The sequence below is a fragment of the Gadus chalcogrammus genome, chromosome 3, assembly GCF_026213295.1.
Source record: "Gadus chalcogrammus isolate NIFS_2021 chromosome 3, NIFS_Gcha_1.0, whole genome shotgun sequence".
Lineage (NCBI taxonomy): Eukaryota > Metazoa > Chordata > Actinopteri > Gadiformes > Gadidae > Gadus > Gadus chalcogrammus.
In genome coordinates, this window is record NC_079414.1 from 6,583,146 (window position 1) to 6,608,352 (window position 25,207).

The 25,207-nt window shown below is 43.4% G+C and overlaps 1 protein-coding gene across 3 annotated transcripts in view; it reads left to right on the forward strand.

Moving 5' to 3' along the window:
* The window catches only part of LOC130379074 (calcium/calmodulin-dependent protein kinase type II delta 2 chain), a 42,034-nt gene extending 28,426 nt beyond the window's left edge, over positions 1–13,608 (forward strand). Inside the window, exons 10-22 of one of the 3 annotated variants that reach the window (XM_056585665.1) lie at positions 254–376; positions 583–666; positions 926–968; positions 2,094–2,134; positions 2,817–2,876; positions 5,185–5,229; positions 6,179–6,227; positions 7,073–7,171; positions 7,851–7,871; positions 8,239–8,314; positions 8,396–8,490; positions 11,614–11,848; positions 12,019–13,608. In XM_056585665.1, coding sequence (XP_056441640.1) covers positions 254–376; positions 583–666; positions 926–968; positions 2,094–2,134; positions 2,817–2,876; positions 5,185–5,229; positions 6,179–6,227; positions 7,073–7,171; positions 7,851–7,871; positions 8,239–8,314; positions 8,396–8,490; positions 11,614–11,846 — 969 coding nt within the window. In that variant the 3' untranslated portion in view covers positions 11,847–11,848; positions 12,019–13,608. The remainder of the gene's footprint in view (positions 1–253; positions 377–582; positions 667–925; positions 969–2,093; positions 2,135–2,816; positions 2,877–5,184; positions 5,230–6,178; positions 6,228–7,072; positions 7,172–7,850; positions 7,872–8,238; positions 8,315–8,395; positions 8,491–11,613; positions 11,849–12,018) is intronic. The other 2 variants (XM_056585663.1, XM_056585664.1) reach the window with 2 other exon arrangements.
* Positions 13,609–25,207: the final 11,599 nt, after the last annotated feature.

Below are 25,207 nucleotides of genomic sequence, written 5' to 3' on the forward strand. Positions count from 1 at the left end.
CGCACATTGACACACACACACACACACACACACACACACACACACACACACACACACACACACACACACACACACACACACACACACACACACACACACACACAACCACAAACACAAGCACACACCTACGCCAATACTGCTTCCCTTCCATTTGCACGCTTCCCTTCTCCGCCTTCAGGAGTGCTTTACAGTCCTTGATATTGTCTTAGCGAGGAGTGTGGGTTGATGAGTCGGACACGTTGCTTCTCCGCAGTTCCCTTCTCCAGAGTGGGACACAGTGACCCCTGAGGCCAAGGACCTGATCAACAAGATGCTGACCATCAACCCCAGCAAACGCATCACTGCCACAGAGGCCCTGAAACACCCCTGGATCTGTGTATGTGTCGAGCAACCACACACACACACACACACACACACACACACACACACACACACACACACACACACACACACACACACACACACACATCCGCATATTTCCTGTTTCACACTCGAGCATGCAGGGTGAAACTGTTAGGATTCTGCTTTAGTCTAGCAGTGTGGATATTGGTCTGGTCTCATATATCCACCTTTGTCCTGCAGCAACGCTCCACTGTGGCCTCCATGATGCACAGACAGGAGACTGTGGAGTGCTTGAAGAAGTTCAACGCACGGAGAAAACTCAAGGTGAGTCTACTAGGAAATTCAGCTTCTTTCTCTGTGTTATTTCAGCCGTTTCACCTTTTTAGCCTTGGTTCGTCTTTTCTCATGCCGGACAACGCTAGATTTGACTGGCAACACTTGAGTCCCTGTTATACTCTATACTCTACTCCAACAAATTTACTAATCTGCCCATCTGTTGTCCACAACTCTCTCCCCCTTTCCTTTCCTTACTGCCATCCATCCTCCCTTCCTCCCTTCCTCTCTTCCTTCCTGCCAATAACAGGGAGCTATATTGACAACTTTGTTGGTCACACGAAATTTCTCAGGTACGTCTTTTCTTGTCGGGTCATCAGGACCTGCTTCCTACACCAGTGTTTTTTAATTCAGCTACTTCAGCTCTCTCTCTCAGACACACACACGCATACACACACACACACACACACACACACACACACACACACACACACACACACACACACACACACACACACACACACAAACACACACACACTCATTCACGCATATGAACACGGATACACATCATACACGCATTCCCACACAGATAAACATCATATACGCATGCACACATACTTTCTTCTCCTATCTCACTTTCTCTCTATAATCTATGTTTTGGTCTGGTCATCTAACCCATGCTATACACACTATTCTGTGTTTGCTGCATATTTCTGCAATTCCTTCTGTTGGAAGTCTTTTGCTTTACATTGATCTATTATGTTTTTTGCTATCTTCTTATTCATCATTTTCTTATTTCAAAATTCTTTCCTTCTTTTGTTTCGAATGTGGTTTCGATTTGAGGTAAGATGGATTTGAGAATGGGTTTGAGTAATCAATAGTTAACCAATTTGCTCAGATTTCAAAAGTGATGCTGAAAAAGTTGCCTGTATCTATGCATGTTAATGATATGCAGCATTTTGATTATGTTAATGTTCTGTATGTTTGTGTGTGTGTGTGTGTGTGTGTGTGTGTGTGTGTGTGTGTGTGTGTGTGTGTGTGTGTGTGTGTGTATGTGTGTGGGTGTGTTGGCATACTGAACAGAGCTTGAGTGTAAGATGCATGTGGATAATGTGTGAATATGTTTTACGCTTCTCAAGACAGTCAGTAAATGATGCCACGTTTGAAGCTAGTGAATAAGGGTTCCATATGAGGTCCATACTTTTGCATCACCTTGTAAAGCTACAGTTTTGCATCCAGTTGGTTATGTAGTGCATTTGCATCTATTGTTTGCATAAAAAAGGATGAGGAACAAAGGCACAGTGTTTGCAATGCATTTTCTATGTACATTAGAACAACCTTGCACCTTGTTTCATTAAATAATAGTTTATATGTTTGCTGCATGTAACTGTAGGGTGATGACTTTTGGCTTTTCTAAGACAACACGTTGAAGAGGAACACCCCGGGCTGAAGTTCTGTGTGATTCTGTCTCTCTGCAGCAGCCAAAAGTTTACTGAACAAGAAGGCCGACGGCGTCAAGGTGAGTCACCCGTTGCTACGTGAATGAAGACCTGAAGGTCTTTTGCCCTGATCTGGTCTGCTCTGGGCCTTGAGTGACCTGCCACTGATTGACACTAGGTACTTATGACATCATCATTCAGGGACGGTCTCTAGCACTAGTGGGCAGTGGTTTGTCATGTCTGCCGCGATAGTCTTTGTCACAGGGGGGAAAAGGACAACAGTGTGTGCGTTATCCTGGAAGTAAATCCCAAATGCAGTTTCACAAGTTTGTATCCATTGTTCCCATGCTCCTCTCCTCCTAGTATTCTTAATCAAGAGCTTATTTAGTGTACTTTTGTACTAAATAGCTATCTAGACTTAGGTGTGGAGAGACCGGCGATATAGAATGCGTCCCTATCAGTGACCCGTTGAGAATGTGAATTATGGCTAAATGTGTCGTCGAATTGGAAGGATTCGATGTGGATCTTATACATACCAGAGAATTCCCTTGGTACAGAGAAGTGGCTCCGTCAGTGGAGGGATTACAGCTCATTAGAAGGCCTACTTTCTGCGTGGAACCCCTGGGGTTGGCGTGTGTTTGTGTGTATGAATGTGTTGTGTGTGTGTATGGTTGAATGTGTGTGTATGAATGGTGTGTCTGAATACATTGTTGTGTCATGTTCCCTCTACACTGCCACCACTCCCCCACCCCCCTCCCACAGGTGAACAACAAAGCCAACACAGTGACCAGCCCCAAAGAGACAGGCCCTGCCCCTGCACTGGTATACATACACCCCCCTCCAACACACACCCCTCCTCCCCCACCCATCGCCTAGGAGGTACGGGTTAACCCTGACGTGCTCACCCAGACGTGATACCTGTGGAGCACGGTGATTAGTCGACTGTCGGATCAGTAGATCGGCGACTAAACATGGTCATCTCACTAATCAGGGACACATTATTCACTTTATCCCTGAATTAAATATAACGTTTTGAGCCTTCTGTCTTAGTGTGTAGCACGAGCAAGGCAAACTAGACACAATTGTGCATGAATGGTCAATACAGTAAATCCAGTATATGCAGTAGGTTGAACCAACAGGAGCTGATGCTAAAGGGCTGTACCACAACCAAGCCAGGCCTCAGTAGCAGTTTGTATTTGGCCTCAGCTGGTGTGCTGATTGAGCGTTCATAATACTACTACTAGTACGCAATAAGGATAATTGAAGCTGTAGTAAGGGGCAACCTCTACCTCCAAACCCTCCCGTTCCTCGCTTGCTTCCCTCTTCACATTCCTCCGCCATGCCTGCTTCTCCTGGACAGTGCCTGAGATTCAACGCACAGGGATGAAGTGTTTACAGAAGCATGTGTGTGTATATATGTGTGTGTGTGTGTGTGTGTGTGTGTGTGTGTGTGTGTGTGTGTGTAGGGTTAAAGATTGAGCTCCTGCTCTTCTCAGGCCCATGTCTGTTTCTGTGTCTGCGCATGACCACGTGAAGTGCTGACGCTCCGCATGAAGTTATCGGCTTTCTCCGTGTTCTCGTTTGCTTTTCCTGTTGATTGCGCATGGACACGCCCACACACCGTCGCATTGTCTTGGTTGATTTTTGTCTCATGAGTGCACACGCGCACACAACACACACACACACACACACACACACACACACACACACACACACACACACACACACACACACACACACACACACACACACACACACAAAGGCGGTCTGGTCTTGGATGTAATAGCCTAATGTAATCCATCTGAGAGATATAAAGGGTTGAGCCGGTCATTGGTATGGACACGCCCTCTGAGCCACGGTCAACAGTACATGTTGTTTCCACGGTGGGGCAGTGTGCACAGAGCAGAGAGAGGGTAACACACAACACAGCAGGAGGAGATGAGCAGGATTGTTAATGGAGGATATAACTCAACATGTGAACGACACTACCCGGGATGGATGGATAGATAAACATACAGATGTATAGATACATTTATAGATGCCTAAATATATACACACACACAAACATATACATATACATATACATATATATATATATATATATATTGTAGCGGGCCAGTGGGTGTGGGGTTACCACGCTTCCAAGTTGAACCGATAAATTCCAGTGCCGAAGGGTTTATTTACCTAGTAAATGAAAACCAGGGTGGGAAAGGGTCATCCACCTCCTTTATGCTATCGTCCGTCACACCTTCCACCTGTCTCTCTCTCTCTGGGCGTGCCACACTGCCAGGCGATCACACAGATCCTGCCTGTCCTAGCCCTAGCTCCTCTTCCAACTCCAACTTCAACCTCCCCACATGTCTGTTTGCTAGCTCTTTTAAGCACAAGCTCCCCTGCTCAACGATCCCCAGGCTTGCCTCGTTAACGTGAGGAAGTCCATATATGGCATGGGGGTGGAGCCAGCAGGTTGCTGGACCTACCACTCCCCTCACTCCTCCCTGGCATCTGCCACAATATATATATATATATATATATATATATATCTATATATATATATATATATATCTATATATATATATATATATATTAGGGATGGGCGATTAATCAAATTTTGATCACTATTTCGATTTTAGCATCAAACAATCACAGAATTAACATAATCGAGTTTTTCGATCTTTTTTTAATGATTATTATTTATTTACTTTTACATTTTTTTTATGTTTTATAGAAAGGGCAGAACAGCTGGATACATATCTGTACTTTATTTTAGATTGGAACATTTTGTTTTTGACCATTTTGTGCAATTTTTAAGGGGAAATTTCAAAGATCTCAGTTACAGAGAGACATGCTGAATAAATGCAACATGTATTCAAACTCAAAAATAATCGTTTGAATAATTGTTATTTCAATATTGACCAAATTAATCGTTATTATGATTTTTCCCATAATCGAACAGCCCTAATATATATAGGGAGAGAAAGAGAGAGAGAGAGAGATACTCACTACAAACGTAAAGTTCAATGTAAAAAAAATAACACATTCATACACACACACAGACATTTCATATTTCCGCCTTCAAGATAAACACTATTTTACCTGACAAGCCTTATCTGATTTCTTCTTACTGTAGGAGCCACAGACCACTGTCATTCACAACCCTGTCGACGGAAACAAGGTATGAATGATTGTTACATTTTAAATTAAATGTATTTGCTTGACTATTACTGACTGTATGTCTATATAAAAACTCATGCATATTGTTTTCTTTTTTGGTTTTAAGCATAGTAATATGTCTTCTAGATCTTTAACATTGTAATCGATGCCATTTTATTGTGGTTGCTGAAACAAGAGCGTAATTTAGGGAAAACAGAAGTCAAATCCTATGTTGCTGCCAATCTGCGCTCTTACTGTGAATGTTCTATTCTGCTCCGAAGGCGGGTAGCGTTCTCTATGTGTCGTTGAACTGCCTTAAAGTTCGCTCTTTGTATGATGCCATGGTTTGTGTTGACGTGCAGATTAGTGGAGCTCATTCCGGGCAGCGGATGATTTTGATGTTGGTATCAGCGACGTATAACGCCGGAAGCATTTAATATACACGTCGCTAATTATAATGCCCATACACAACAATGGTACTGAAAAATAATCCAAAATTGCCATGGATCGTAACCATGGCGATAACACCTCCCCTGCTTCCTAGTACCCACTACCCAAAACCTAATGTTTTACATTTCATAGTGTCCGAATTCGAGCTGAAATAGGGGGTTCACTTACATCGAAACTGAATGACAATCAATGAAAGGAATGAAATAAAATGCATCAGTCTGGTCATATGCATCGAAAGACAACAATCCGCGCTTTTAGCGGGCCAGAGATAAGGGTACATCTCAGCTCACATCTTCAGATTAGATATCCTTTTCCTTCACCTTTAGATTATGTAAAAAAAAAAGGGAAGGTATCCAAAACCTTGCGTTGGCAAATTGTCGTACTTCAGAGAAATGGCAAAATCCCAACCATAAGACCAGCGGGGCAGGGCAAATGTCTGGTCTAATAATCTTTCTAAATACCATACAAGCAAGTATTGCATATCTCTTATGTTAAAACATCCTGACTCCTCCATCCCCTAGGAGTCGGTTGAGAGTGCCAACACCACCATAGAGGATGAGGACGTGAAAGGTGAGTGGGAGGGGTCCCTTCTGGTGCTACTACTCCCCCCCCACCACTGCTACTCTCCTACACAGCCCACGCATGGCACTGATGGAGTCAACACAAATGTCCCCCGGTCACTACGCTGCACGCTCATTTACATCATTTTGATTTCATTTCTCCATCAACGGTGCCCAACTATTGATCTATAACTGTTCATCTTTCCTCTGGCGGCGCTTTTCTCTGTTAGTGTTTCCTCTCCTCCTCATTTCTGTCACAACGACTTTGAGGTTAAATTGGGAACACAGCTGTTAGTGTTTTAAGTATTATGGAATGCTTTTCTCTCTCTTTCTGAAACACTTTTCTTTTCTTCCTTCCTTCCCTTCTGTTGTTTTGTTGGGCATATTCATTTTTGTTCTTGTGCTTTCTCTCTCTGACTTTCCTGTCTCTGATTTTAATCTCATGTGCATACAACCCCCTACACACACACACACACACACACACACACACACACACACACACACACACACACACACACACACACACACACACACACACACACACACACACACACACACACACACACCACACACACGCGAAACACACGACACACACTCGCACCCCCACATACCCACCCACACACACACACACACGCACAAACATACTCAATCACATTGTGTACTTACAAACACATGCCTATATTAACCTAATTCTGACCTTTTACGTGACCTAATCCGGCTCCACATCTACTGTTTAATCAACCTTAAACACACACATACACACAATCACACACACATATGCAACACCCCATGGCCCTCCACCCACTCATGGCCTACGCCCACGTGCACCCACCCACCGTACCGCACGTCCGCCAGCCCTCCGCTTGGGCAGCTTAGTGGGCAGTTTGTTGGGCTCTAAGGGCCGCTCTTCCCAGATGTCTGAGCCAAGGCAGAGTCCCACCTCCTCAGTGCAGAGTAAGTCCCTTCTGAGAGGGGAGGGGAGACTCCCTGCTCCTCATCCCATGGATACGCCGCTCCCGTCCCCCCATAGTCTACTCTGGAGTCCTGTGAGCCCACCGTCATCAAACTGTTTCCCACCCATAGTCACATATCCCCATCCCTTTCCTTGAACCCCTCAAATCTCCAGGATTCCCTTCTGGCATTAAACATATTTTTGTCATAATATTATCATGATAACTTCTGAACAATGTTCATTAATGTGATTTACTCCTGTAGATTGTTCATAGTTACATAATACAACTTTTAATACATTGTTACCATTCCCAACTCCCCCCCCTGTTCAGGTTTACAACTGCTTTAAATAATCTATTGGTAAACCACCATAAAACCCAATGCCTTGCAAAGCCTATTGCTCTCGTCAGCCTTCTCTTTTAAATTATTTTTTAACCAACATAAATATGATTGGATACAAATGTTTTCTATGCAAAGGGATGAAGCAGTAAACATTGTGATTGAACTACAGCTGGTGATACTCACCCCATCACATAGTGGCAGTGCCTATTGGGCTTAGTACAGCAAACATATTCCGAATGGCTTTGAAGGCATCGGCAATAGAGGACACCTTAAGCACATGACCACATGATGACCATGTCTTTGTTGGGTTAATTGTAAGTCGTTTTCTCACTATCCCCAGCCTGCTCCAATAACAATAAAGGTAATTGTCAACATCTCTTAGTGAAAACAGCATCCGTAAAAGCAAGTGCATCCGAACATTAGTTTATTTTCGTGTTTTTTGCGCTCTGTTTGGTGAAAGGAATTTGTGCCGTCCTACATTTCCTGTCAATATTAGTCATGGGAGACGCTGTTTTCTTTGTGTTGTTGTATTTGTTACCAAATAAAACACTATACATTTGAGGAGAACCTTTTTAACCAGTGCCTTCCATTTCTAATAACTTTGATATAGCCTACTGGTGTTTCATAGACTAGAACCCACCCCTGATTGTTGGGTGATGCCTTCACACCTGCATTTGTGATACAGTTTCAACACCCAGCTGACACGTTTCTTCAATTCTGTGTTGTAGCTCGCAAACAGGAAATAATCAAAGTCACCGAGCAGCTTATCGAGTCTATCAACAATGGAGACTTTGAGGCTTATGCGTAAGTTGGATTTTTCTCCCTTTTTTGCTTGCGTGTTCAAGTCTCCGCTGTGTTTTGACAAAGCTATTTTTGTTTTTGTAGGAAGATCTGTGACCCTGGGCTCACTTCCTTTGAGCCTGAAGCCCTGGGCAACCTTGTGGAAGGACATGACTTCCACCGCTTTTACTTTGACAACGGTGAGTTGGCTAATTCACCCCATTTCTACTGAAATACACAGACACAAAAATAGGTTAAATAAGTTCATTTCTAACATAAATAGATGGGTGACATCAATAAGGAATACAACTGTTGAGGTATTGTTAGAAATGGCCATATTTCAGCTATTAGTAAAATGCAGTCTCTTCCCTGATTTGTTTGGGGAATCTATCTAGCCTGTCAATCAAAACTGAGTGCAATGCAACAGTTAGCGGATAAACGTAGAGAGGGAGGGGACATTACAAGTTTCTGAATCTTGCTCTCTTCTACTGTTTTCTTCTGACTCACTTTACAAGTCTCAAATCTTACATAGAAGTCTTAAGTAGGAATCAATATCAGATCAATATATATTTGCTTAACAAGAGTAATAAAGGCATGTTATTAAAAGCAGCCAAAGGCTTGCCTTCACACGTCTAATTTTATATTCAGGTTTTTACTGGTCCAATGCAAGGTCATTTCTTCATTCTTCATTATGGACTATCCCAGGAGAACACTGAAGTTATAAGGAGTGGTTGCAATGGTAAAACGTCCTTGGTCCTGCCATTAATAACGCAGTGAAAACTACTTCATCTCACCTTAATCACTCGACATCTGATTGAGGCACACAGCTAACATCCCCCCGGGAAATTGCAAGATGATTGATAATAATATATTTTGTTTATTAATCGGGTCAAGTAGGGAAAACTATGTGTCCGTGATCCCCTATTTATTGACGTACAACCATTAACATTTTTGCAGGGAAATTGCCATCGGTAATACCATGCCATTTTTACTTCAACCACTTTCATGTTAGGCAACCATTACCTGCTAACTATTAAGGCACCAATCATGCTCCGAAGCATCTCTGGAGGAGGGAGGCCTCCTTCTGTGTTCATTGCCAAAGTGTTTCCCTGACATGAGGGAGGTTGCCTCATTGCCCTTTGGGTGCTAGGGTAAGAGGGTGTCACACAATCCCTTTGGAACTGGGATTTAAGGGCTATATAAACCAATTCACTTGATGTAAATACCATGTTGCTGGTGGTTCTGTCCTTCAATAGGGGTTTATTTGATGTGCTCCCCGCCCATTTGGGCCTGGCTGCTCGGATGATATAATAGAACCATACTGCCAAATACAAATGCACTTTAAATGTAAGTGCTCTGATTGAAATAAATATACAAATTAGTGGTGGGCCGTTATCGGCGTTAACGCGATAAAAAAAAAATCGCTGTTAATCTATTTTCAAACACTTCCTTGTTCGGACCCATCACGTGACTGAACTAACCAATCAGAAGCTAGAATTTAGACTGAGGTAAACGTGAGGGAATCAGAGAGGCAGATTCAACAGAATATCCTGACTGTGTTCAATATGTAAACACTTAAATATGTAAGTAATAATTGTGTAACATAAATATGTAAATGATTAACTGACTAAACATTGTAAGTACATTTCTAGCAAATTAACTCCAATATAAATTATATTAATTAAATTCTCATTCTCATTAATTAAATTCTCAATGCTGTAGACTGCTCTATTCACTTGCATGGGCCTTCCCAATGTTCAGCTGTCAATTATTTTTGCCATTTTTTTGCCATTTTAATCTAGATTAATTCAAAAATTAATCTAGATTAAAAAAAAATATCTATGCCCACCTCTAATGCAAATACATCCCCACACACACAGACGGATTTTGCAGGGCCAATTTCTACTGAGGTTAACATGATCAATATGTTTTATTCTAAAAATCATATTACCCAATTTAAAGGACAAATCCAGTGCAAAATGGATCTGGGATATGTTTAATATGATAACGAGTTGGGATGTTCGTTTGGAAGCAAAAAGGCAGATTCTACCAAAACACTATAAACTTGGAACGATGGGGCCATGTGTAATGATAAAAACTAAATCGCTATTTTAAACCACTTAGAATGCTAAAAGTAGCCCAACACTTCTTTGGTAGTATAATAAGGGTCTTAACATATAAAACAAAAGCATTGATAACTTTTTAAGTGTACAGATTTTTATTAAAAAGGACATTTTATACACACAATACCATCAGTAGTTTACCCGTCAACGCCATCTTGTTTTTAAGACTCGATAAGTAGATTGGCGAAAACAGAGATTGTGCCACCCGTCAACAATACGCAAGCTCTGTGTTCGCCAACCTACTTATCGAGTCTTAAAAACAAGATGGCATCAACGGTCAACGATTTAGTTTTGACCATAACACATGACCCCATCGTTCCAAGTTTATAGCGTTTTTGTCACGGTTAGCGGGTGGCAGGCAGGCAGGTAGGACCCAATCGCAGACAGTTCGGGTAAAAGGATAATTTATAACTCAAAAGGTAAGGAACAGGGGTGACACGGGTGACGCGGGTAACACAGGGAACACAGGGCACAATCATGCTCCTAAGCATATCGGCGTTAACGCCTGCGTTAACGCGATACTTTTATCGCGCGATAAAAAAAATATCGCCGTTAATCTATTTTCAAACACTTCCTTGTTCGCAGACAGTTCGGGTAAAAGGATAATTTATTAACTCAAAAGGTAAGGAACAGGGGTGTTCACAGGGAACACACAGGACACAACTCACCACAAACTAAAATGATCCGACAAGGAACAAAGGAACGACAAGGGCTTAAATACCAAACACACACAGGGCACGCAACGAGTAACAGCGGAAACACATTAGGGGAGGGAGCAGTAATCACACAGGAAGGAAACCTGACATGGGGAGAAACAAGACGGATACCAAAGTAAAACAGGAAACACACCAAAACAAGACAAGGAAACAGACAGACCATGACAGTTTTCGTAGAATTGGCAAAAAATAGCCAACTTAAGAATGCGCCTTTTTGCTCCCAAACGAACATCCCAACTCGTTATCATACTAAACATATCCCAGATCCATTTTACACTGGATTTTTCCTTTAACTTGAACTAGTACTTCACTCTGAGATGGTAGGCCTTCATAGATACATACAATACTTGTAATGGGATCTACACACAATGGGTATGCGACTGAGAAGAATAAAAAACTAATCTCGCCATCACTTCCGATTTTTTCCGGTATTTTAAGTGTATAGTAGTTACGTAAATGTAAATCCCCCCCCCCCTGCCCCCAGCTCTGTCTAAAGGCAACAAGCCGGTGCACACCATCCTGCTGAACCCCCACGTGCACCTGATCGGTGAGAACGCGGCCTGCATCGCCTACATCCGCCTGACCCAGTACATGGACGGCAGCGGCATGCCCCGCACCATGCAGTCCGAGGAGACCCGCGTCTGGCACCGCCGTGACGCCAAGTGGCAGAACATACACTTCCACCGCTCCGGCGCCCCCAGCGTGCCGTCCCAGTAAAGGCAAGCGCCCACATTATGGTCATCATCATCATCTTCATCGTCACCATGTCCCTGGAACAGGCAGCGCATGTGTTGCCCGGGAGTGATAGCGCTAGTAGCAGTTAGCGATAGCAGCAGTTAGAGCTTTCTGATTTGTGTGTGCCTCTAACCTATTTTTTTGTCTTTTGCAGATAATGGCATGTGAAGATTTGGTAAATAAATAAAAAATCCCATCAGAAAATCTTTGCAGGGGTCAGTCAACTAGCAAACCTCTGACCATTATCAGAACCCAAGCCCTCAATAAGGACATCGCACAGGACAAGAGTATTAATACGTTTTACTGCATTTTGTTAATGGACATCCTTCAAACCACTGATTGGTGGTCACACACACCATATTTGGACATTGTCAAATGAGCATATTAATTCTATTTATCTTTTGTTGTTTTTTTTAAGATGTTTTGGTATGCATTTTAAATATGATATATAGAGATGTTTAAATTCTACTACTGTATCCTCTCCCAAAAATTAGTTCTGTATTTTTATGTGTAATAATGTGTGTGCAATACAAAACATTTGAAAGATCAGAATGTTAAAATTAAGCTTGCTTTAGTTCTGGTGATGTATATATATATACATTGTGATTGTTGATATAAAACAAAAGTTGAAAATTGCTATTCTTGCTATCAGAGAAATTAAGAGTTTACGTAAACCGAGTTTATCAGCTACATTTATGTTTGCAATGAGCTAAGTCATACTGTTTAAATCGTCAGATTTCAACCTATAACACTAATTTAATTATGAAGTAAAGCAGAGCAGCTTATACTTTGCATTAAGATGTTTGCCTTTATATCAGTTAAATAAGAAATAAGAGAATGTAGCATATATGTAACATATGAAAAATCAAGTTTATTGTGTAGTGCATGGGGGGGTATTGTGAGTAAGACACTATAATATCTTCTGTTTGATTTGTGAATCGCTGACTTGTTTGTTTGTTTGTTTGCATTTGTTATTGTTGTGCATCAGTCCTCCGTGTTCTCCAATGTCCCTGCTGTCCTCCACTACCATGGAGCCGTCTCAAAAAACAATCACACATTTATGATACATATCCAGTGCAAATTTCAAACATGAAAATATTTAAGAGGAGAGTACAACTAACTCTTGGTTGTGGAAGCACCCCTTAACATTTTGTATAAAAAATAATAATATGACGAGAATTTCTTCATTTTCATAATGTTTGTACTTATTGTATTGTACGATTTTGTGTATGATTCCCGTCGTCTCCTTTGTACACTCGGGTGTGTTCACACATCACAGGAATGAAGCTTACATAAGTGCTGGAGAGCTGTGGCAGCCTCGCTGGAAGACTCTCGGAACTGGGACCTGGAGCCTAGCCTGCCGGGCCTATGGAGCAGAACTAGTTGCGATCAGGAAACGATAATACAAGTGATGGAAACAGAGGGCCGGGAAGAGAGAGCGAGAGGTACGGGAGAGTAGAGGTAGGATTTGAGGGTGGTGCAATAGATTCGGTGATGTCTTCCTTGAGGATAACTACTTCCACTACGAGTCGGTGCAGGTCCCCGAGCCACGCGCAGCGAAGCCTGGTTCCTCTTCATTCCTTCTCGTTCTCTCTTTTGTTCATTCGTTTATTCCTCCTTTCTTTTTTAGGGTAAATGATGATGTCAATGCAATGCACCACTCCTTATATGGTGTTTATATCCTGTTGCCAACATGGCAAAAGTTGGCTGAACTAATGTTTAAGAACTAAATAAATCAACTAAGGTGTGGTAACTTTGTGTTTGCTGATGTTATTTTCTGTGGTTTCATATTTCACATTTAATGCCATCAATATACATAATTGTATGATCATTTCCATTAAAGGTAAACAAATACAGGCAAGAATGTTGTAGTGATGATAAAAAAAAGAATAATATTTCAAGCATACTTTCCCATCCTTTATATACCTTACCAATACAGTTTAAATACACTCAAGGACAAGTACAATTTCATTCAGTATGCCAAAGAGACGGCTTGTTAAGAAAGGTTTTTATGAAGGACTTGATGAGATCTGTATTTTACAGTCTAAAGATGACATCTGGTGGCTATGAGTAGAATATACAAGAAGCAACATAATATAATGGATAAGAAAAGAATCCCAAAACATCACATAATGTACAACCTTATATTGTAGCCTACATTATAGTGTAAAAATAGAACTTCCCAGATTAACCTGAACACATCATGTAGCAGAGTCCACTGCGCTCAATACAGAGCTGACTTCTGACTTCCGGTTTTGACGGCTGTGCTGTGCCTACACAATAACCACAACCATTTAAAGAGGTTTAGATGAACTCTAAAAATGTCCACCAAGACATACATTAATGCTTGAATATTTTGAAGTGAATACAATTAAATACTTTATTCCAGAATAATTAATTTGGATGTTGATTAATTCTTATGAATGATATTTTAATCAATGGTTATATCTGCAGAGTTAGACCCACAAATCATATATCAAAGTGACATGAGCCAGGCCACAGTGATCTCTGTAATCCAGATTAGGACCGTCACACCACCCTAACCCTACATTTGATTTAGAAAGGGGAAAAGCGAAAAGCTGCTGAGAAAGATGGGATCCTGCTATCAGCTTGCTCATTTAGCATTTTTTAATTGTACCTAAAATGTTTGCTTATAATACTGTTAGGTGTGACAATAATGGCACCCATTGCACTCCTAACCATCCCTTGGAGGAGGCATCCCCACTCTGTGTCACTTTTGAAGGTTTCTTCCATGATCATTGAATAAAAGTATTTGGGATATTAATTTGCTGTGATAGGGTTCCCACTGAGGATCCCAGCGTTGGGGGCGAAGGTGGCGCATGCGAGCGCGCCCTCAGCCAAGGAGCAGGTCTGGGGCGCAGCTTTCACCTGGATGTAGTGATTGTCGTTGTTTTTTATTGGATTAAAGAAATGGACAATGTTGATCCATAGGTAATAGATGTCGTTCTTACTCAGGGACCCATGGTTATCATCTCACTCAGGACCCTGCTGGAAGAGCTACTCTGCACTGTGGACAGGGCTGGAAGGCCTACTCTGCACTGTGGACAGGGCTGGAAGGGTTACTCTACACTGTGGACAGGGCTGGAAGGGTTGCTCTACACTCAGGACACTGCTGGAAGGGTTGCTCCACACTCAGGACACTGCTGGAAGGCATGCTCTACACTCAGGACACTGCTCGAAGGGTTACTTTACTCCAGATTTCACACAATATTTCACATCTCAAGTTATTTTTTAATGCAACACAGAACAGTATACTCAACTGGTGCATTTAGTTTTCCAAAACAGACAGACCATATTGTCTGCCTCTTCCCATTAATATGTAGGACAATATTCATCCTTCATTATTATTATTTTTTAGCTTTCTTTGACTCCAAAAGCAATGCTTCTGTTTTTTATTTATTTTTATTTGTTTATGTCTGGGCTTGCCCTAGGGCAGATCCATGCTTTGTTATGGTTTGGGGGACAGTTGGAAGGAAACAAAATATAGGGTCTGCCGTGGATCCCAGCGGAAGCGAGAATCACTTTGTGTGGTTTGTCTGTTTTTTGGTTTCAATTTATGGGCGGAGCCAGCAGACTTCAGCTTCTCCTGACTCCTCCTTCTCCACCGTAACCAGAACAGAGCCCATTCAAGAGAGCCTTGGCACTCTCTATTGAGCCCCATTGTATCGAACTTGGTTGCAGTTCCATTAGAATTCCACTGGGGGTGATCGCGGGCGAGTGCAGATTGAATGGGGCTCTATGGAGCTAGATGGCTAAATGTATCTCTTTCAGCTGCTTGACGTTGAAACATCGCAGATTTGATTGTAGATTGAAGTTCAATATAGATTATATTTTGAAATTCGAATTGTCCTTTCAATTTCTTACAGGTTGGGCCATTGTTGGCCTTACGATTGCCCACGATTGCCCACGATTGGTCAGTGACGGACGTATGTGGTGCGCCGAGAGGATGGTCGCACTGACAATGGCTCCGCATGCACTACGCAGCTTTATGTTTATAATTGTTTTTATTGTTAGTTTTTTTGTACGTACTGCACTGTCGCTCATTCAGTATGATCGACTGGCACTTTTGGAAATTCGTTCGTCACTTATAACAGAGTTTTTCTCAACTTACCGGAGTGCTTGCTGTGACTCCTTTGTCTTACCGCCGGTATGCCTACCAATACGCCGACGGAAGAGAAAGAAGAGAGGCAAGCGAGCCGGCATCCTGTGCAGATCTCGGACGAGATACTGCAACCCACCGCTTCCAAGCATTCTACTAGCGAATGTGCAATCTTTGGACAATAAACTGAACGAGCTACACACACGGATTGACTTCCAGCGGGACATTGCAAACTGTTGTGTACTGGCGTTTACCGAGACCTGGCTGGATCCTATGGTGCCTGACTCTGCCGTCACTCCGACCGGCTTCTCCATCTACCGGCAGGACAGGACTTCCGAGTCAGGTAAAGAAGGGGAGGAGGGGTATGCTTGATGGTTAACTCTCGCTGGGGCTCGGATGTTGCTGCACTTTCAGCACACTGCTCACCAGACCTGGAGCTGTTATCGATTAAAGTTCGCCCCTTCTACCTCCCACGGGAATTCAGCTCCGTTATTGTCACAGCAGTATGCATTCCACCGCAGGCGGACAAAACGTGCGCGTTAGAGGAACTTTACGGAGTAATTAATGGACTTGAGGATGCTCACCCTGAGGCGGTTTCTATTGTTGTTGGAGAATTCAATAGGACCAATATGAAGAAAGTTTTACCGAAGTACTATCAACACATAAACTTTCCTACCCGGGGTGATCAGATTCTTGACCATTGCTACTCACAGATTTGAAAGTGTTACAAACCCCTCCCCCGCCCCGCTTTCGGAAAATCGGATCACCACCTCCATTATGCTTATCCCTACCTACAGACAGCGCCTAAAACAGGAAAAACCGGTTTCTAGGGCAGTTCAACGCTGGAGTGCTGAAGCCATTAGCACTCTGCAGGACTGCTTTGACACAACAGACTGGCAGATGTTCTTTGTTGCAGCTGATGGGGACATCAATGAATACACAGACTCTGTCTCCTATACATCTCCAAATGCATTGATGATGTCGTACCTAGGGTCAGTGTTAAGACCTTCCTAAACCAAAAGCCCTGGTAAATGGTAATGTCCCGTGCTAAGCTCAAAGCACGGTCCTCTGCCTTTAACTCTGGTGACCAGGAGGCTTTGGGAGTCCAGATGTGACCTGCGGACGCCATCAGAGATGCAAAGAGAGAATACAGGGACAAGCTGGAGTCCACCTACCGCAGCTCTGACCCCGACGCCTGTGGGGTGGCCTGCGACACATCACTGGCTATAAAGGAGAAATAGCAGTGATGATCAGCCTGCCGCCTCTCTCCCTGACGACCTCAACACCTTTTACGTGAAGGTTTGAGGCAACCAACCCCCTTCCTTCAGCAAGACTGGCCGAGGCCAGGACGACTACACTCTGTCCCTGACCGTGGCTGACGTGAGGCGAGAGCTCCAAGGGTGAAACCCCCGGAAGTCATCGGGGCCCGATGGAGTCCCAGGCCGCGTCCTCAGGGGGTGCGCTGACCAGCTTGCGGAGGTATTCACCTCCATATTCAACTTATCACTGCATCTGTCTGAAGTCCCCACCTGCTTCAAGCAGGCCACATCATCCCCATACCAAAGAAAACATCAGTAACCTGCTTGAATGACTACCGCCCTGTAGCACTGACCTCCACAATTATGAAGTGCTTTGAGCGGCTGGTCAGAACCCACATCTGCTCTACCCTTCCCAACACCCTGGACCCCTTTCAGTTTGCATACCGTCCAAACCGATCAACAGACGATGCCATTGCCCTAGCTACACACGCCACCCTCTCCCACCTGGAAAAGAGCAACACATATGTGAGGATGCTGTTTGTGGACTACAGCTCAGCATTCAACACTATTGTGCCTGCCAAGCTCGTCCCGAAGCTCAGGGGCCCTGGGTCTTAAAACACCCCTGTGCAACTGGATCCTGGACTTCCTGACGAGCAGACCCCAGGTGGTGAGAATGGGCAACCACACCTCCTCCTCACTGACCCTGAGTACCGGGGCCCCCAGGGCTGCGTACTCAGTCCCCTCCTGTACTCCCTGTACACGCATGACTGTGTGGCAACACACAGTTCCAACATCATCCTGAAGTTTGCAGACGACACTACCATCCTGGGTCTCAACGATGAGACCGCCTATAGAGATGAGGTAAGGGTCTTGGCAGAATGGTGCCGAGACAACAACCTGTCTCTCAACGTTTGCAAAACCAAGGAAATGATCGTGGATTTCAGGAAGCTGCAGACCCCATACACATCGAGGGAGCTGAAGTGGAGAGAGTCTCCAACTTCAAATTCCTCGGTGTGTACATCAAGGATGACCTAACCTGGTCCATGCAGGCAGGCTCAGCAGTCAAAACTGCACAGAAGCGGCTATACTTCTTGAGGAGAACTCAAGAAGTTTGGCATGTCTTCAAAAACTTTAACAAACTTTTACAGATGCACCATTGAGAGCATCCTCTCAGGCTGCATCACTGCCTGGTATGGTAGCTGCTCCGCTGCCGACCGCAAGGCCCTGCAGAGGGTGGTGAAGACAGCGGAGCGTATCACCGGCAGCCATCTCCCCTCCGTGCAAGGCATCTACAACAGTAGATGCCTGAGGACAGCAAAAAAGATTCTAAAGGACAACAGCCACCCAGGCTATGGACTGTTCTCATTGCTGCCGTCTGGTAGACGCTACCGGAGCATCCGAACACGGACTACCAGACTCACAAGTAGCTTTTTCCCCCTGGCTGTAAGGCTTCTGAATCAGAAACACTGAACCTCTGAACAGTTGCCACCTCCACCTACTCCCTGCTCCCCCACTCATACAATTCACTTCATAGATATATTTGCACAATTTTAAAAACTTTTAACTTATCCTTAACATTTCTTTTTAACTTATTCTCTATTCACACTTAAACTGCTGCTAGCCCTTCTACTGTACTCTAATTGTTGAATGTTAATGTTATATGTTATATTGTTATAATTGTCATAGTGCTACAGAGATATATGTTGTTTTTTAAATTGTTGTATGTTAATGTTACATTTTATATGTTTTATTGCCATAGTGTTATAGAGTTTTATGTTATTTTTGTTATATGTGAATGACGTCTACTGCGTAGATGAATGATGCCTTGCCAAGTCGTAAGAATTTTGCTGTGCTGAAGCAATTTGGTACGTGCAACAATAAACACACTTTGACTTTGACTTGCGACTGATTACGACCAGAGACCCCGCTTGTTGGCTTCTGAAGCTAAAGCAGAATCAGAAAAATTATCGTAAGGAGAACTTTCCGTCAAAGTAAATTGTTGTATATTATATGTATATATATATATAATATATGTTATATATATTTTATGTGCGGAAGGGCCAAAGTGACTCAGAACTTGCCGTAAAGCAGGACGTCTGGCAGTATGAAAATATGTGACGTCATCAGATTTTTGGAACAGTCTTTTAGAACAGAAAAGTGAACTTAAAAAATGCAATATTCAGCCGAGTGTAATATCTTAGCCCCTTTTTAATGCAATTTTATTATTACTTGACAAAAATTGACACCCTGAGATAAGTCGATTCTGAGGGTGAAACCCCATAGACTCCCATTCATTCTCAACTCGCCCGCGAGCGCCCTCGCATGGACAGAGATGAGTTACCGCACCAGTTCAGGATCCGGAAGTTACCAGAGAGTGCCAATTATCTTCCTATTAGACATTCTCTGACCAGACACACCTGATGCTCATCTTAATCAACACTTCCTGTTTATATACTCCGGCTTCTCAAGCATTCATCGCCAGGTAACCTATATACGTTAGAAGCGTTCCTTCGTATGTATCTTTGTTCCTGTATTCATGATTATCATCTTCTAACCCTCTGCCCCTGTCCAGACCACTAACATGGTGCTGTTCCTCCACCGCCTTCCTGGTTCCTACACCGACCCGGCTGGCCTCCTGCATCAACCAGCCTCAGCTAATTTCCATTGAATAAACATTTAAACTGCTTCAACCCTCGTCTGTGTCGTGCGTTTGGGATCCCCCAACCTCATGCCGTAACAGTTACTGTGAATTAAAAGTCATGTCTGGGCTATATTTTATTAACTTCTCCTCCCTATGCGGTCAACTGCACTTAAACCCTGGATGTAAGACAACTGGACAGTGTCAAAAATGGCCACCAAATCTATTCAAAGGAAGATTCTCGGTTGCAACGAGCAATCCAACACCTGCTATGCTTGATTGGAAACAGGAATTCATGGACAATTTAACTTACTTGTGATAACTAGTTATCACAACTAAGACACCACTCACCTTGTATTCAGCAAAGACGAGTAAACACTGAAACAAGATGGCGCCCGTAAGGCACGAACTTAAAACAACGTTGGCGCACAAGGGGCATCATGCAAATCGCTGTAAAACAGTGCCACACGGTGGCCTGTCTAGGTAACAACCCTAAATTTATATCAAATCAGTCCCAGTTAAATAGGTTTGAAACCAGTTTCAAACACTATCAGAGACACGTTTCCTGGTGTTTAGCAGGACCATGCCCAAGGACGGATTAATTTGACCACGGGCCCTGGACACAAACCAGCCATGGACCCCTACCAAGATATATCATATATCCTGGGTTTTTCTGTCACTTTTTGTTGCTGTTGCTGCTTTAGGTTCTACCAAAATTTAAAACAATATGTTCTAAGGTTTTTAATAATATTTTTTCATTTCTACTGCAAAAGGTAGGGAGGGCTTAGCCCTGTTAAGCCATTTATACCAGCCGTCCCTGCCCCTACCTACATGCAAATACACGCACTAGCACAGCAAATTTGGTCGCATATTATAACTCATGCAATCTTCAATCACACACATTATGATGCGGCACGCAGCCAGGAGAGAGAGAGAGAGAGAGAGATAACCAACCCCGCGGCTGCGGGCATGCATAGTGCCAGCCGCTCGTCTTAACGGCAAAACATGGAATCTGTCAGGTTAATATCATGACTTTAAAAGTACGCTAATGACTTCCTTTAACGAATTAACGAGTTAAACAATGTTGAGATGGACGGTGTTTTTTTCATTCTTTCGTTTACGCTATGCAGACCATTTTCTTTTTCCAAAATGTGATGTATTTATTTTGCAAATCAAAAACATTGAAATCCTTTTCTCTTGGCCATTTGAAATTGTTTTAATAAAAAAAAAAAAAAGTACATATATCTATATATCTTAAGGGCCCCCCCATTGGCCAGGGCCCTGGACATGTGCCCACTTTGCCCATGCAGTAATCCGTCATTGACCATGCCCAGTCACATCAGCGTAGCGGTGGGAAGGTGACCCATGCTGGCTGTTGACTGACAGCAGTAGAACTATAGGTTGAGCAGAACGGGCCTCAGGGCAGAACCGTGTTGGACAGGGGAGGAGACAGCGTGAGCCTGCTATTATGTTAAGCAGGGTATCTGCAGGTTTCAGCAAGTCAAATTTAAGACTTTTTAAGACCTTTTTAATACCACCTCGAATGAAATTTAAGACCTTAAACCCGCGATGGTGGGGGGGATCCCGCTGTATTACAACCCAAGCATAGCATGTGTGTCACTCAATGAGACTCATTCAAGTTTACTATCTGTCTGTTTATTGAACATAAAGTGATACTCCAGGGCTCCAGACTAACTTTTTCCGTGGGTGCACTGGTGCGCCAACATTTTTAATTTGGGTGCACCAGCACGTATTTATGGTGCACCCAAGTTGTAAGTTGTTGAGAGGGGGGTGACAGTGTCTGGGCCCCCGGGCAGCTGCACCGGTTGCACCGTCGATATTTACGCCACTGATTAATAATATTTTCACCATTAAATAAATGCCTTCAGTAAGACCTGGGGGGTATTCCACGAACCTCGTTGAACATACCCAGGCTTTCTTGGGAAAACCTGGCTCGACAGAGCCGCAACTCGCAATCACAGTTAAATGGTACCACGACGCTCACTTTAGATTCAATTAGTTGAACCAGGTTTTCCGCTTTAGGTTCAATGCGCGTTCACATAAAAGGGGCATTACTCGCGTCATTTGACTCACCCTTATGCAAAATAAATCGCGCAAGAGCGGTGTATTTCATCCAAGGCGAGCAATGTATATTATGAACTCCTACGAGGAATTCAAAGTTCAAATCACAGCCAAGGGGAACATGGTTGCCCATAATATGGCTAGGGTGGCGTGCTGGCAAAAATAGCAGACCGTGTTAATTCGTAAGTGAAAAGATTCTGCATATTGTCTAAAAAATATTATGTATCTTCATCCCTTTTACCCCCATATATGCGGGGCCCCATGAATTGCGAGCCCAAGTACCGGGAATGCACTCGATCTCCGACCCAATATCGGACGTGCACGTCAAGTTGCTTGCTTTTAGTGGCGTGGTTCAACGTCTCAAATATCAAAATAAAATCAGCCTTGTTGACGCTGCAGATTCACTCGTTTCGGATGAAAGGCGCTGGTCCGAAGCGAGTTATATACGCCGTTTTGTCCCTTCCAGCAGTAAAGGTGCTCGCGATTTGAGAGTCAGGGAACATCAAACCGAAGAGATCTCCTATCCCCTCATTCGAGTTGTAGGACTGGTGCTTGACCACTGTGTTTAGAATCCACAACACCTCGCTTTCAGTGTTGGTGTCACACCAAATGCTACCCTCAGGTCAGTGCTAGCAGCGCGGACCGTCTGCGGCGGTGGCGCCGGGGCAGAGATGCAAAACGTAGAAATGGCTGGGGTCTGTGTTTGGCTCCTGGCAGAGGTTTTATGTTTTTGGCTCTGCATATGGCTGACGACAGCCTTAATCCCCATGGTGCCGAGCTTGAATGTAGGCTACTTTTCCACGGAATGCATCTGGCCTGTTCTGGGTTGGCAACGGACGCTAGCCAACCTCGGAAACGGACGTCTTCCAGCCAACTGACGTTGAACTTGCATTTATCCATTGTTGCAGACTAGCTAGCAAGCGCGCAGACATCCGTTTATATGCAGCTAGCAAGAAAGTAGCCCCTCGTACATCTCCTTCCCGAAAAGTCCCGCGAGAAAAATAAAAAATTAAATAACCCTGCCCCGACAAATTTAAGACCTCCGAGTTATAAATTTAAGACCAGCATATGACATTTTTGACGAATTTAAGACTTTTTAAGGCCTTAAATTTAGAAAAATGAATTTAAGACTTTTTAAGACTTTTAAGACCTCCGCGGACACCCTGTGTTAAGGAATCATAGCAAGATGACAAAAAAAATAGACAATGGTGATAAAACAAAGCATTAACTTTAATATTGGTCTGAATCATGGGCTTTCTGCAAAGTCTTAAAAGTAAATACAATTTTGATTTTGATATTACAATTTAACAGCAATGATACACAGTCCCCATGTGCTAAAGACCCTGGTCCTTCTTCTGCAGACTGTGCATTGTGCTGGATGCTGCTGGTCATCCTGTGTCCATCCTCTGTTCTTCTCCACTCCCTCCTCTCATCCTTGGTCGTCTACCTCCCCTGCAGAAGGAAAGGCAGCATATATATCTCTGTTAACTGTCATCTACTGTGTCTTGAGACCACGTACGCTACATATTGTCTTCCGTAGAAGCAGCAACTGTCTCCCTTTGGTGGTTTTGTGGCCTTAAAATGACTGTGTTTCTTTAAGATGAAGACCTCTATGTTGCTCAGGGAACAGCGAGCAGTAGAGATTAAACATCAACCAGGAACCAGGTAACGTATAGTTCATATACTTGAAAATTGAACATTGAACATGAGGAAAGGACTCTTGGTTCACGTACTTTCATTATCATTGAAAACTAAAGATACAACATGAATGTCAAAACTGTTGTCTTGCAAATAAAACCGTTTCATGCAAAGCATTATGGGCCAGCAGGTCCTTGAGGATACAGCTTATGAACCAACATGTCTCATCGAAGGCTCTCATCACATACACCCAGAAAAATAAGGGTTTAACTGTGAACCTCTTACACACGAGGCCCTGAGGCTTCGGCGGTCAACACAGATGATATAGGCGGGCCTCTATACATTTGTGGTCTCCATGAGGCAGAGAGGTTGTAATAACGTGTTCTTGGAATATTTAAGGTGCAAACACTGTCCTACATGTATGACAAGGAGTAGCCCTGAAAGTGCAAAAAATAATTAACTTAATTGCAAAGCATCCATTTCAGAAAGCAAGTAAAGCAAGCAGCAAGTTCAATGTTACTTAAAGATCCCATGGCATGAAAATGTCACTTTATTTCTAACATTAATATGAGTTCCCCTAGCCTGACTATGGCCCCCCAATAGCTAGAAATGACATTAGGTGTAAAACGAGCACTAGGTATCCTGCTCTGCCTTTGAAAAAACAAAGCTCAGACACGCCGATCTTGAATTTTTCCAATGTATGTCGTCATACGGGGAAATGTTACCTAGCTCTGCTTTTCCTGCCCAGAGAATTTGGCCCGCCAATGAGACAATGAGCTACGACTGTTGTAAACTTCCTTGTTATTTGGATAACTTCTGCTGTTGGTGTTATGGAGTATAACACATCAGGTTTTCTGACGTCTCTGGTATTTCCACAACAAGACTCGTAGTGGGGGTTATCTCAGCCATGGTGGAGAAGGAATTGGGGGAAAGGAACTTTTGCTTTGACTCCCTGAAGTACATGAACTGTGACATGGAGGAGAAAGGGATTGTTGATTGCGATTGTCTCCCGCAGGAGCCCCACTGCCTGCTTCCTGCTGCCGCGAGGCACCCTCGCCTCGGCGCTGCCTGCTGCCCGCTTCCGAGATGGTGATCCTCAGTAGCGGGGCTCTGGCGGGAGACAATCGCGGGCAACAATCCCTTTCTTCTCCATGTCGTGGTTCAGTCTACTTCAGATTGATGTGGAAGTGGAAGAACCAGAGATGTCGGAGAACCCGCCGCATGTGTTTGAGATTCATAATATCGTCTGGAGGCGCACACAGCTTTTGGCTGTGATAATATGTATTATATTTCAGGAACTCCTCACCCCCCCGACAAATTCACGTACACTCCGTTCAGGATCCACTCACACCCTCCAAACCCGACATACGAAGCTGTGCACCATGGGTGATCGGGCCTTTTCTGCTGCTGCCCCTAGGCAAGGCAAGGCAAGGCAACTTTATTTATATAGCACTTTTCATACACAAGGCAGACTCAAAGTGCTTCACATATAAACATTGTTATACATTAAAAAAAGAAAAGAAAACATATGCAAAGAAATTAGTAAAATAGAAAGTTAAAAAGGCTTTTTAGTAAGTAAAATTGAAAGTGAGTTAAAAAGGCATTT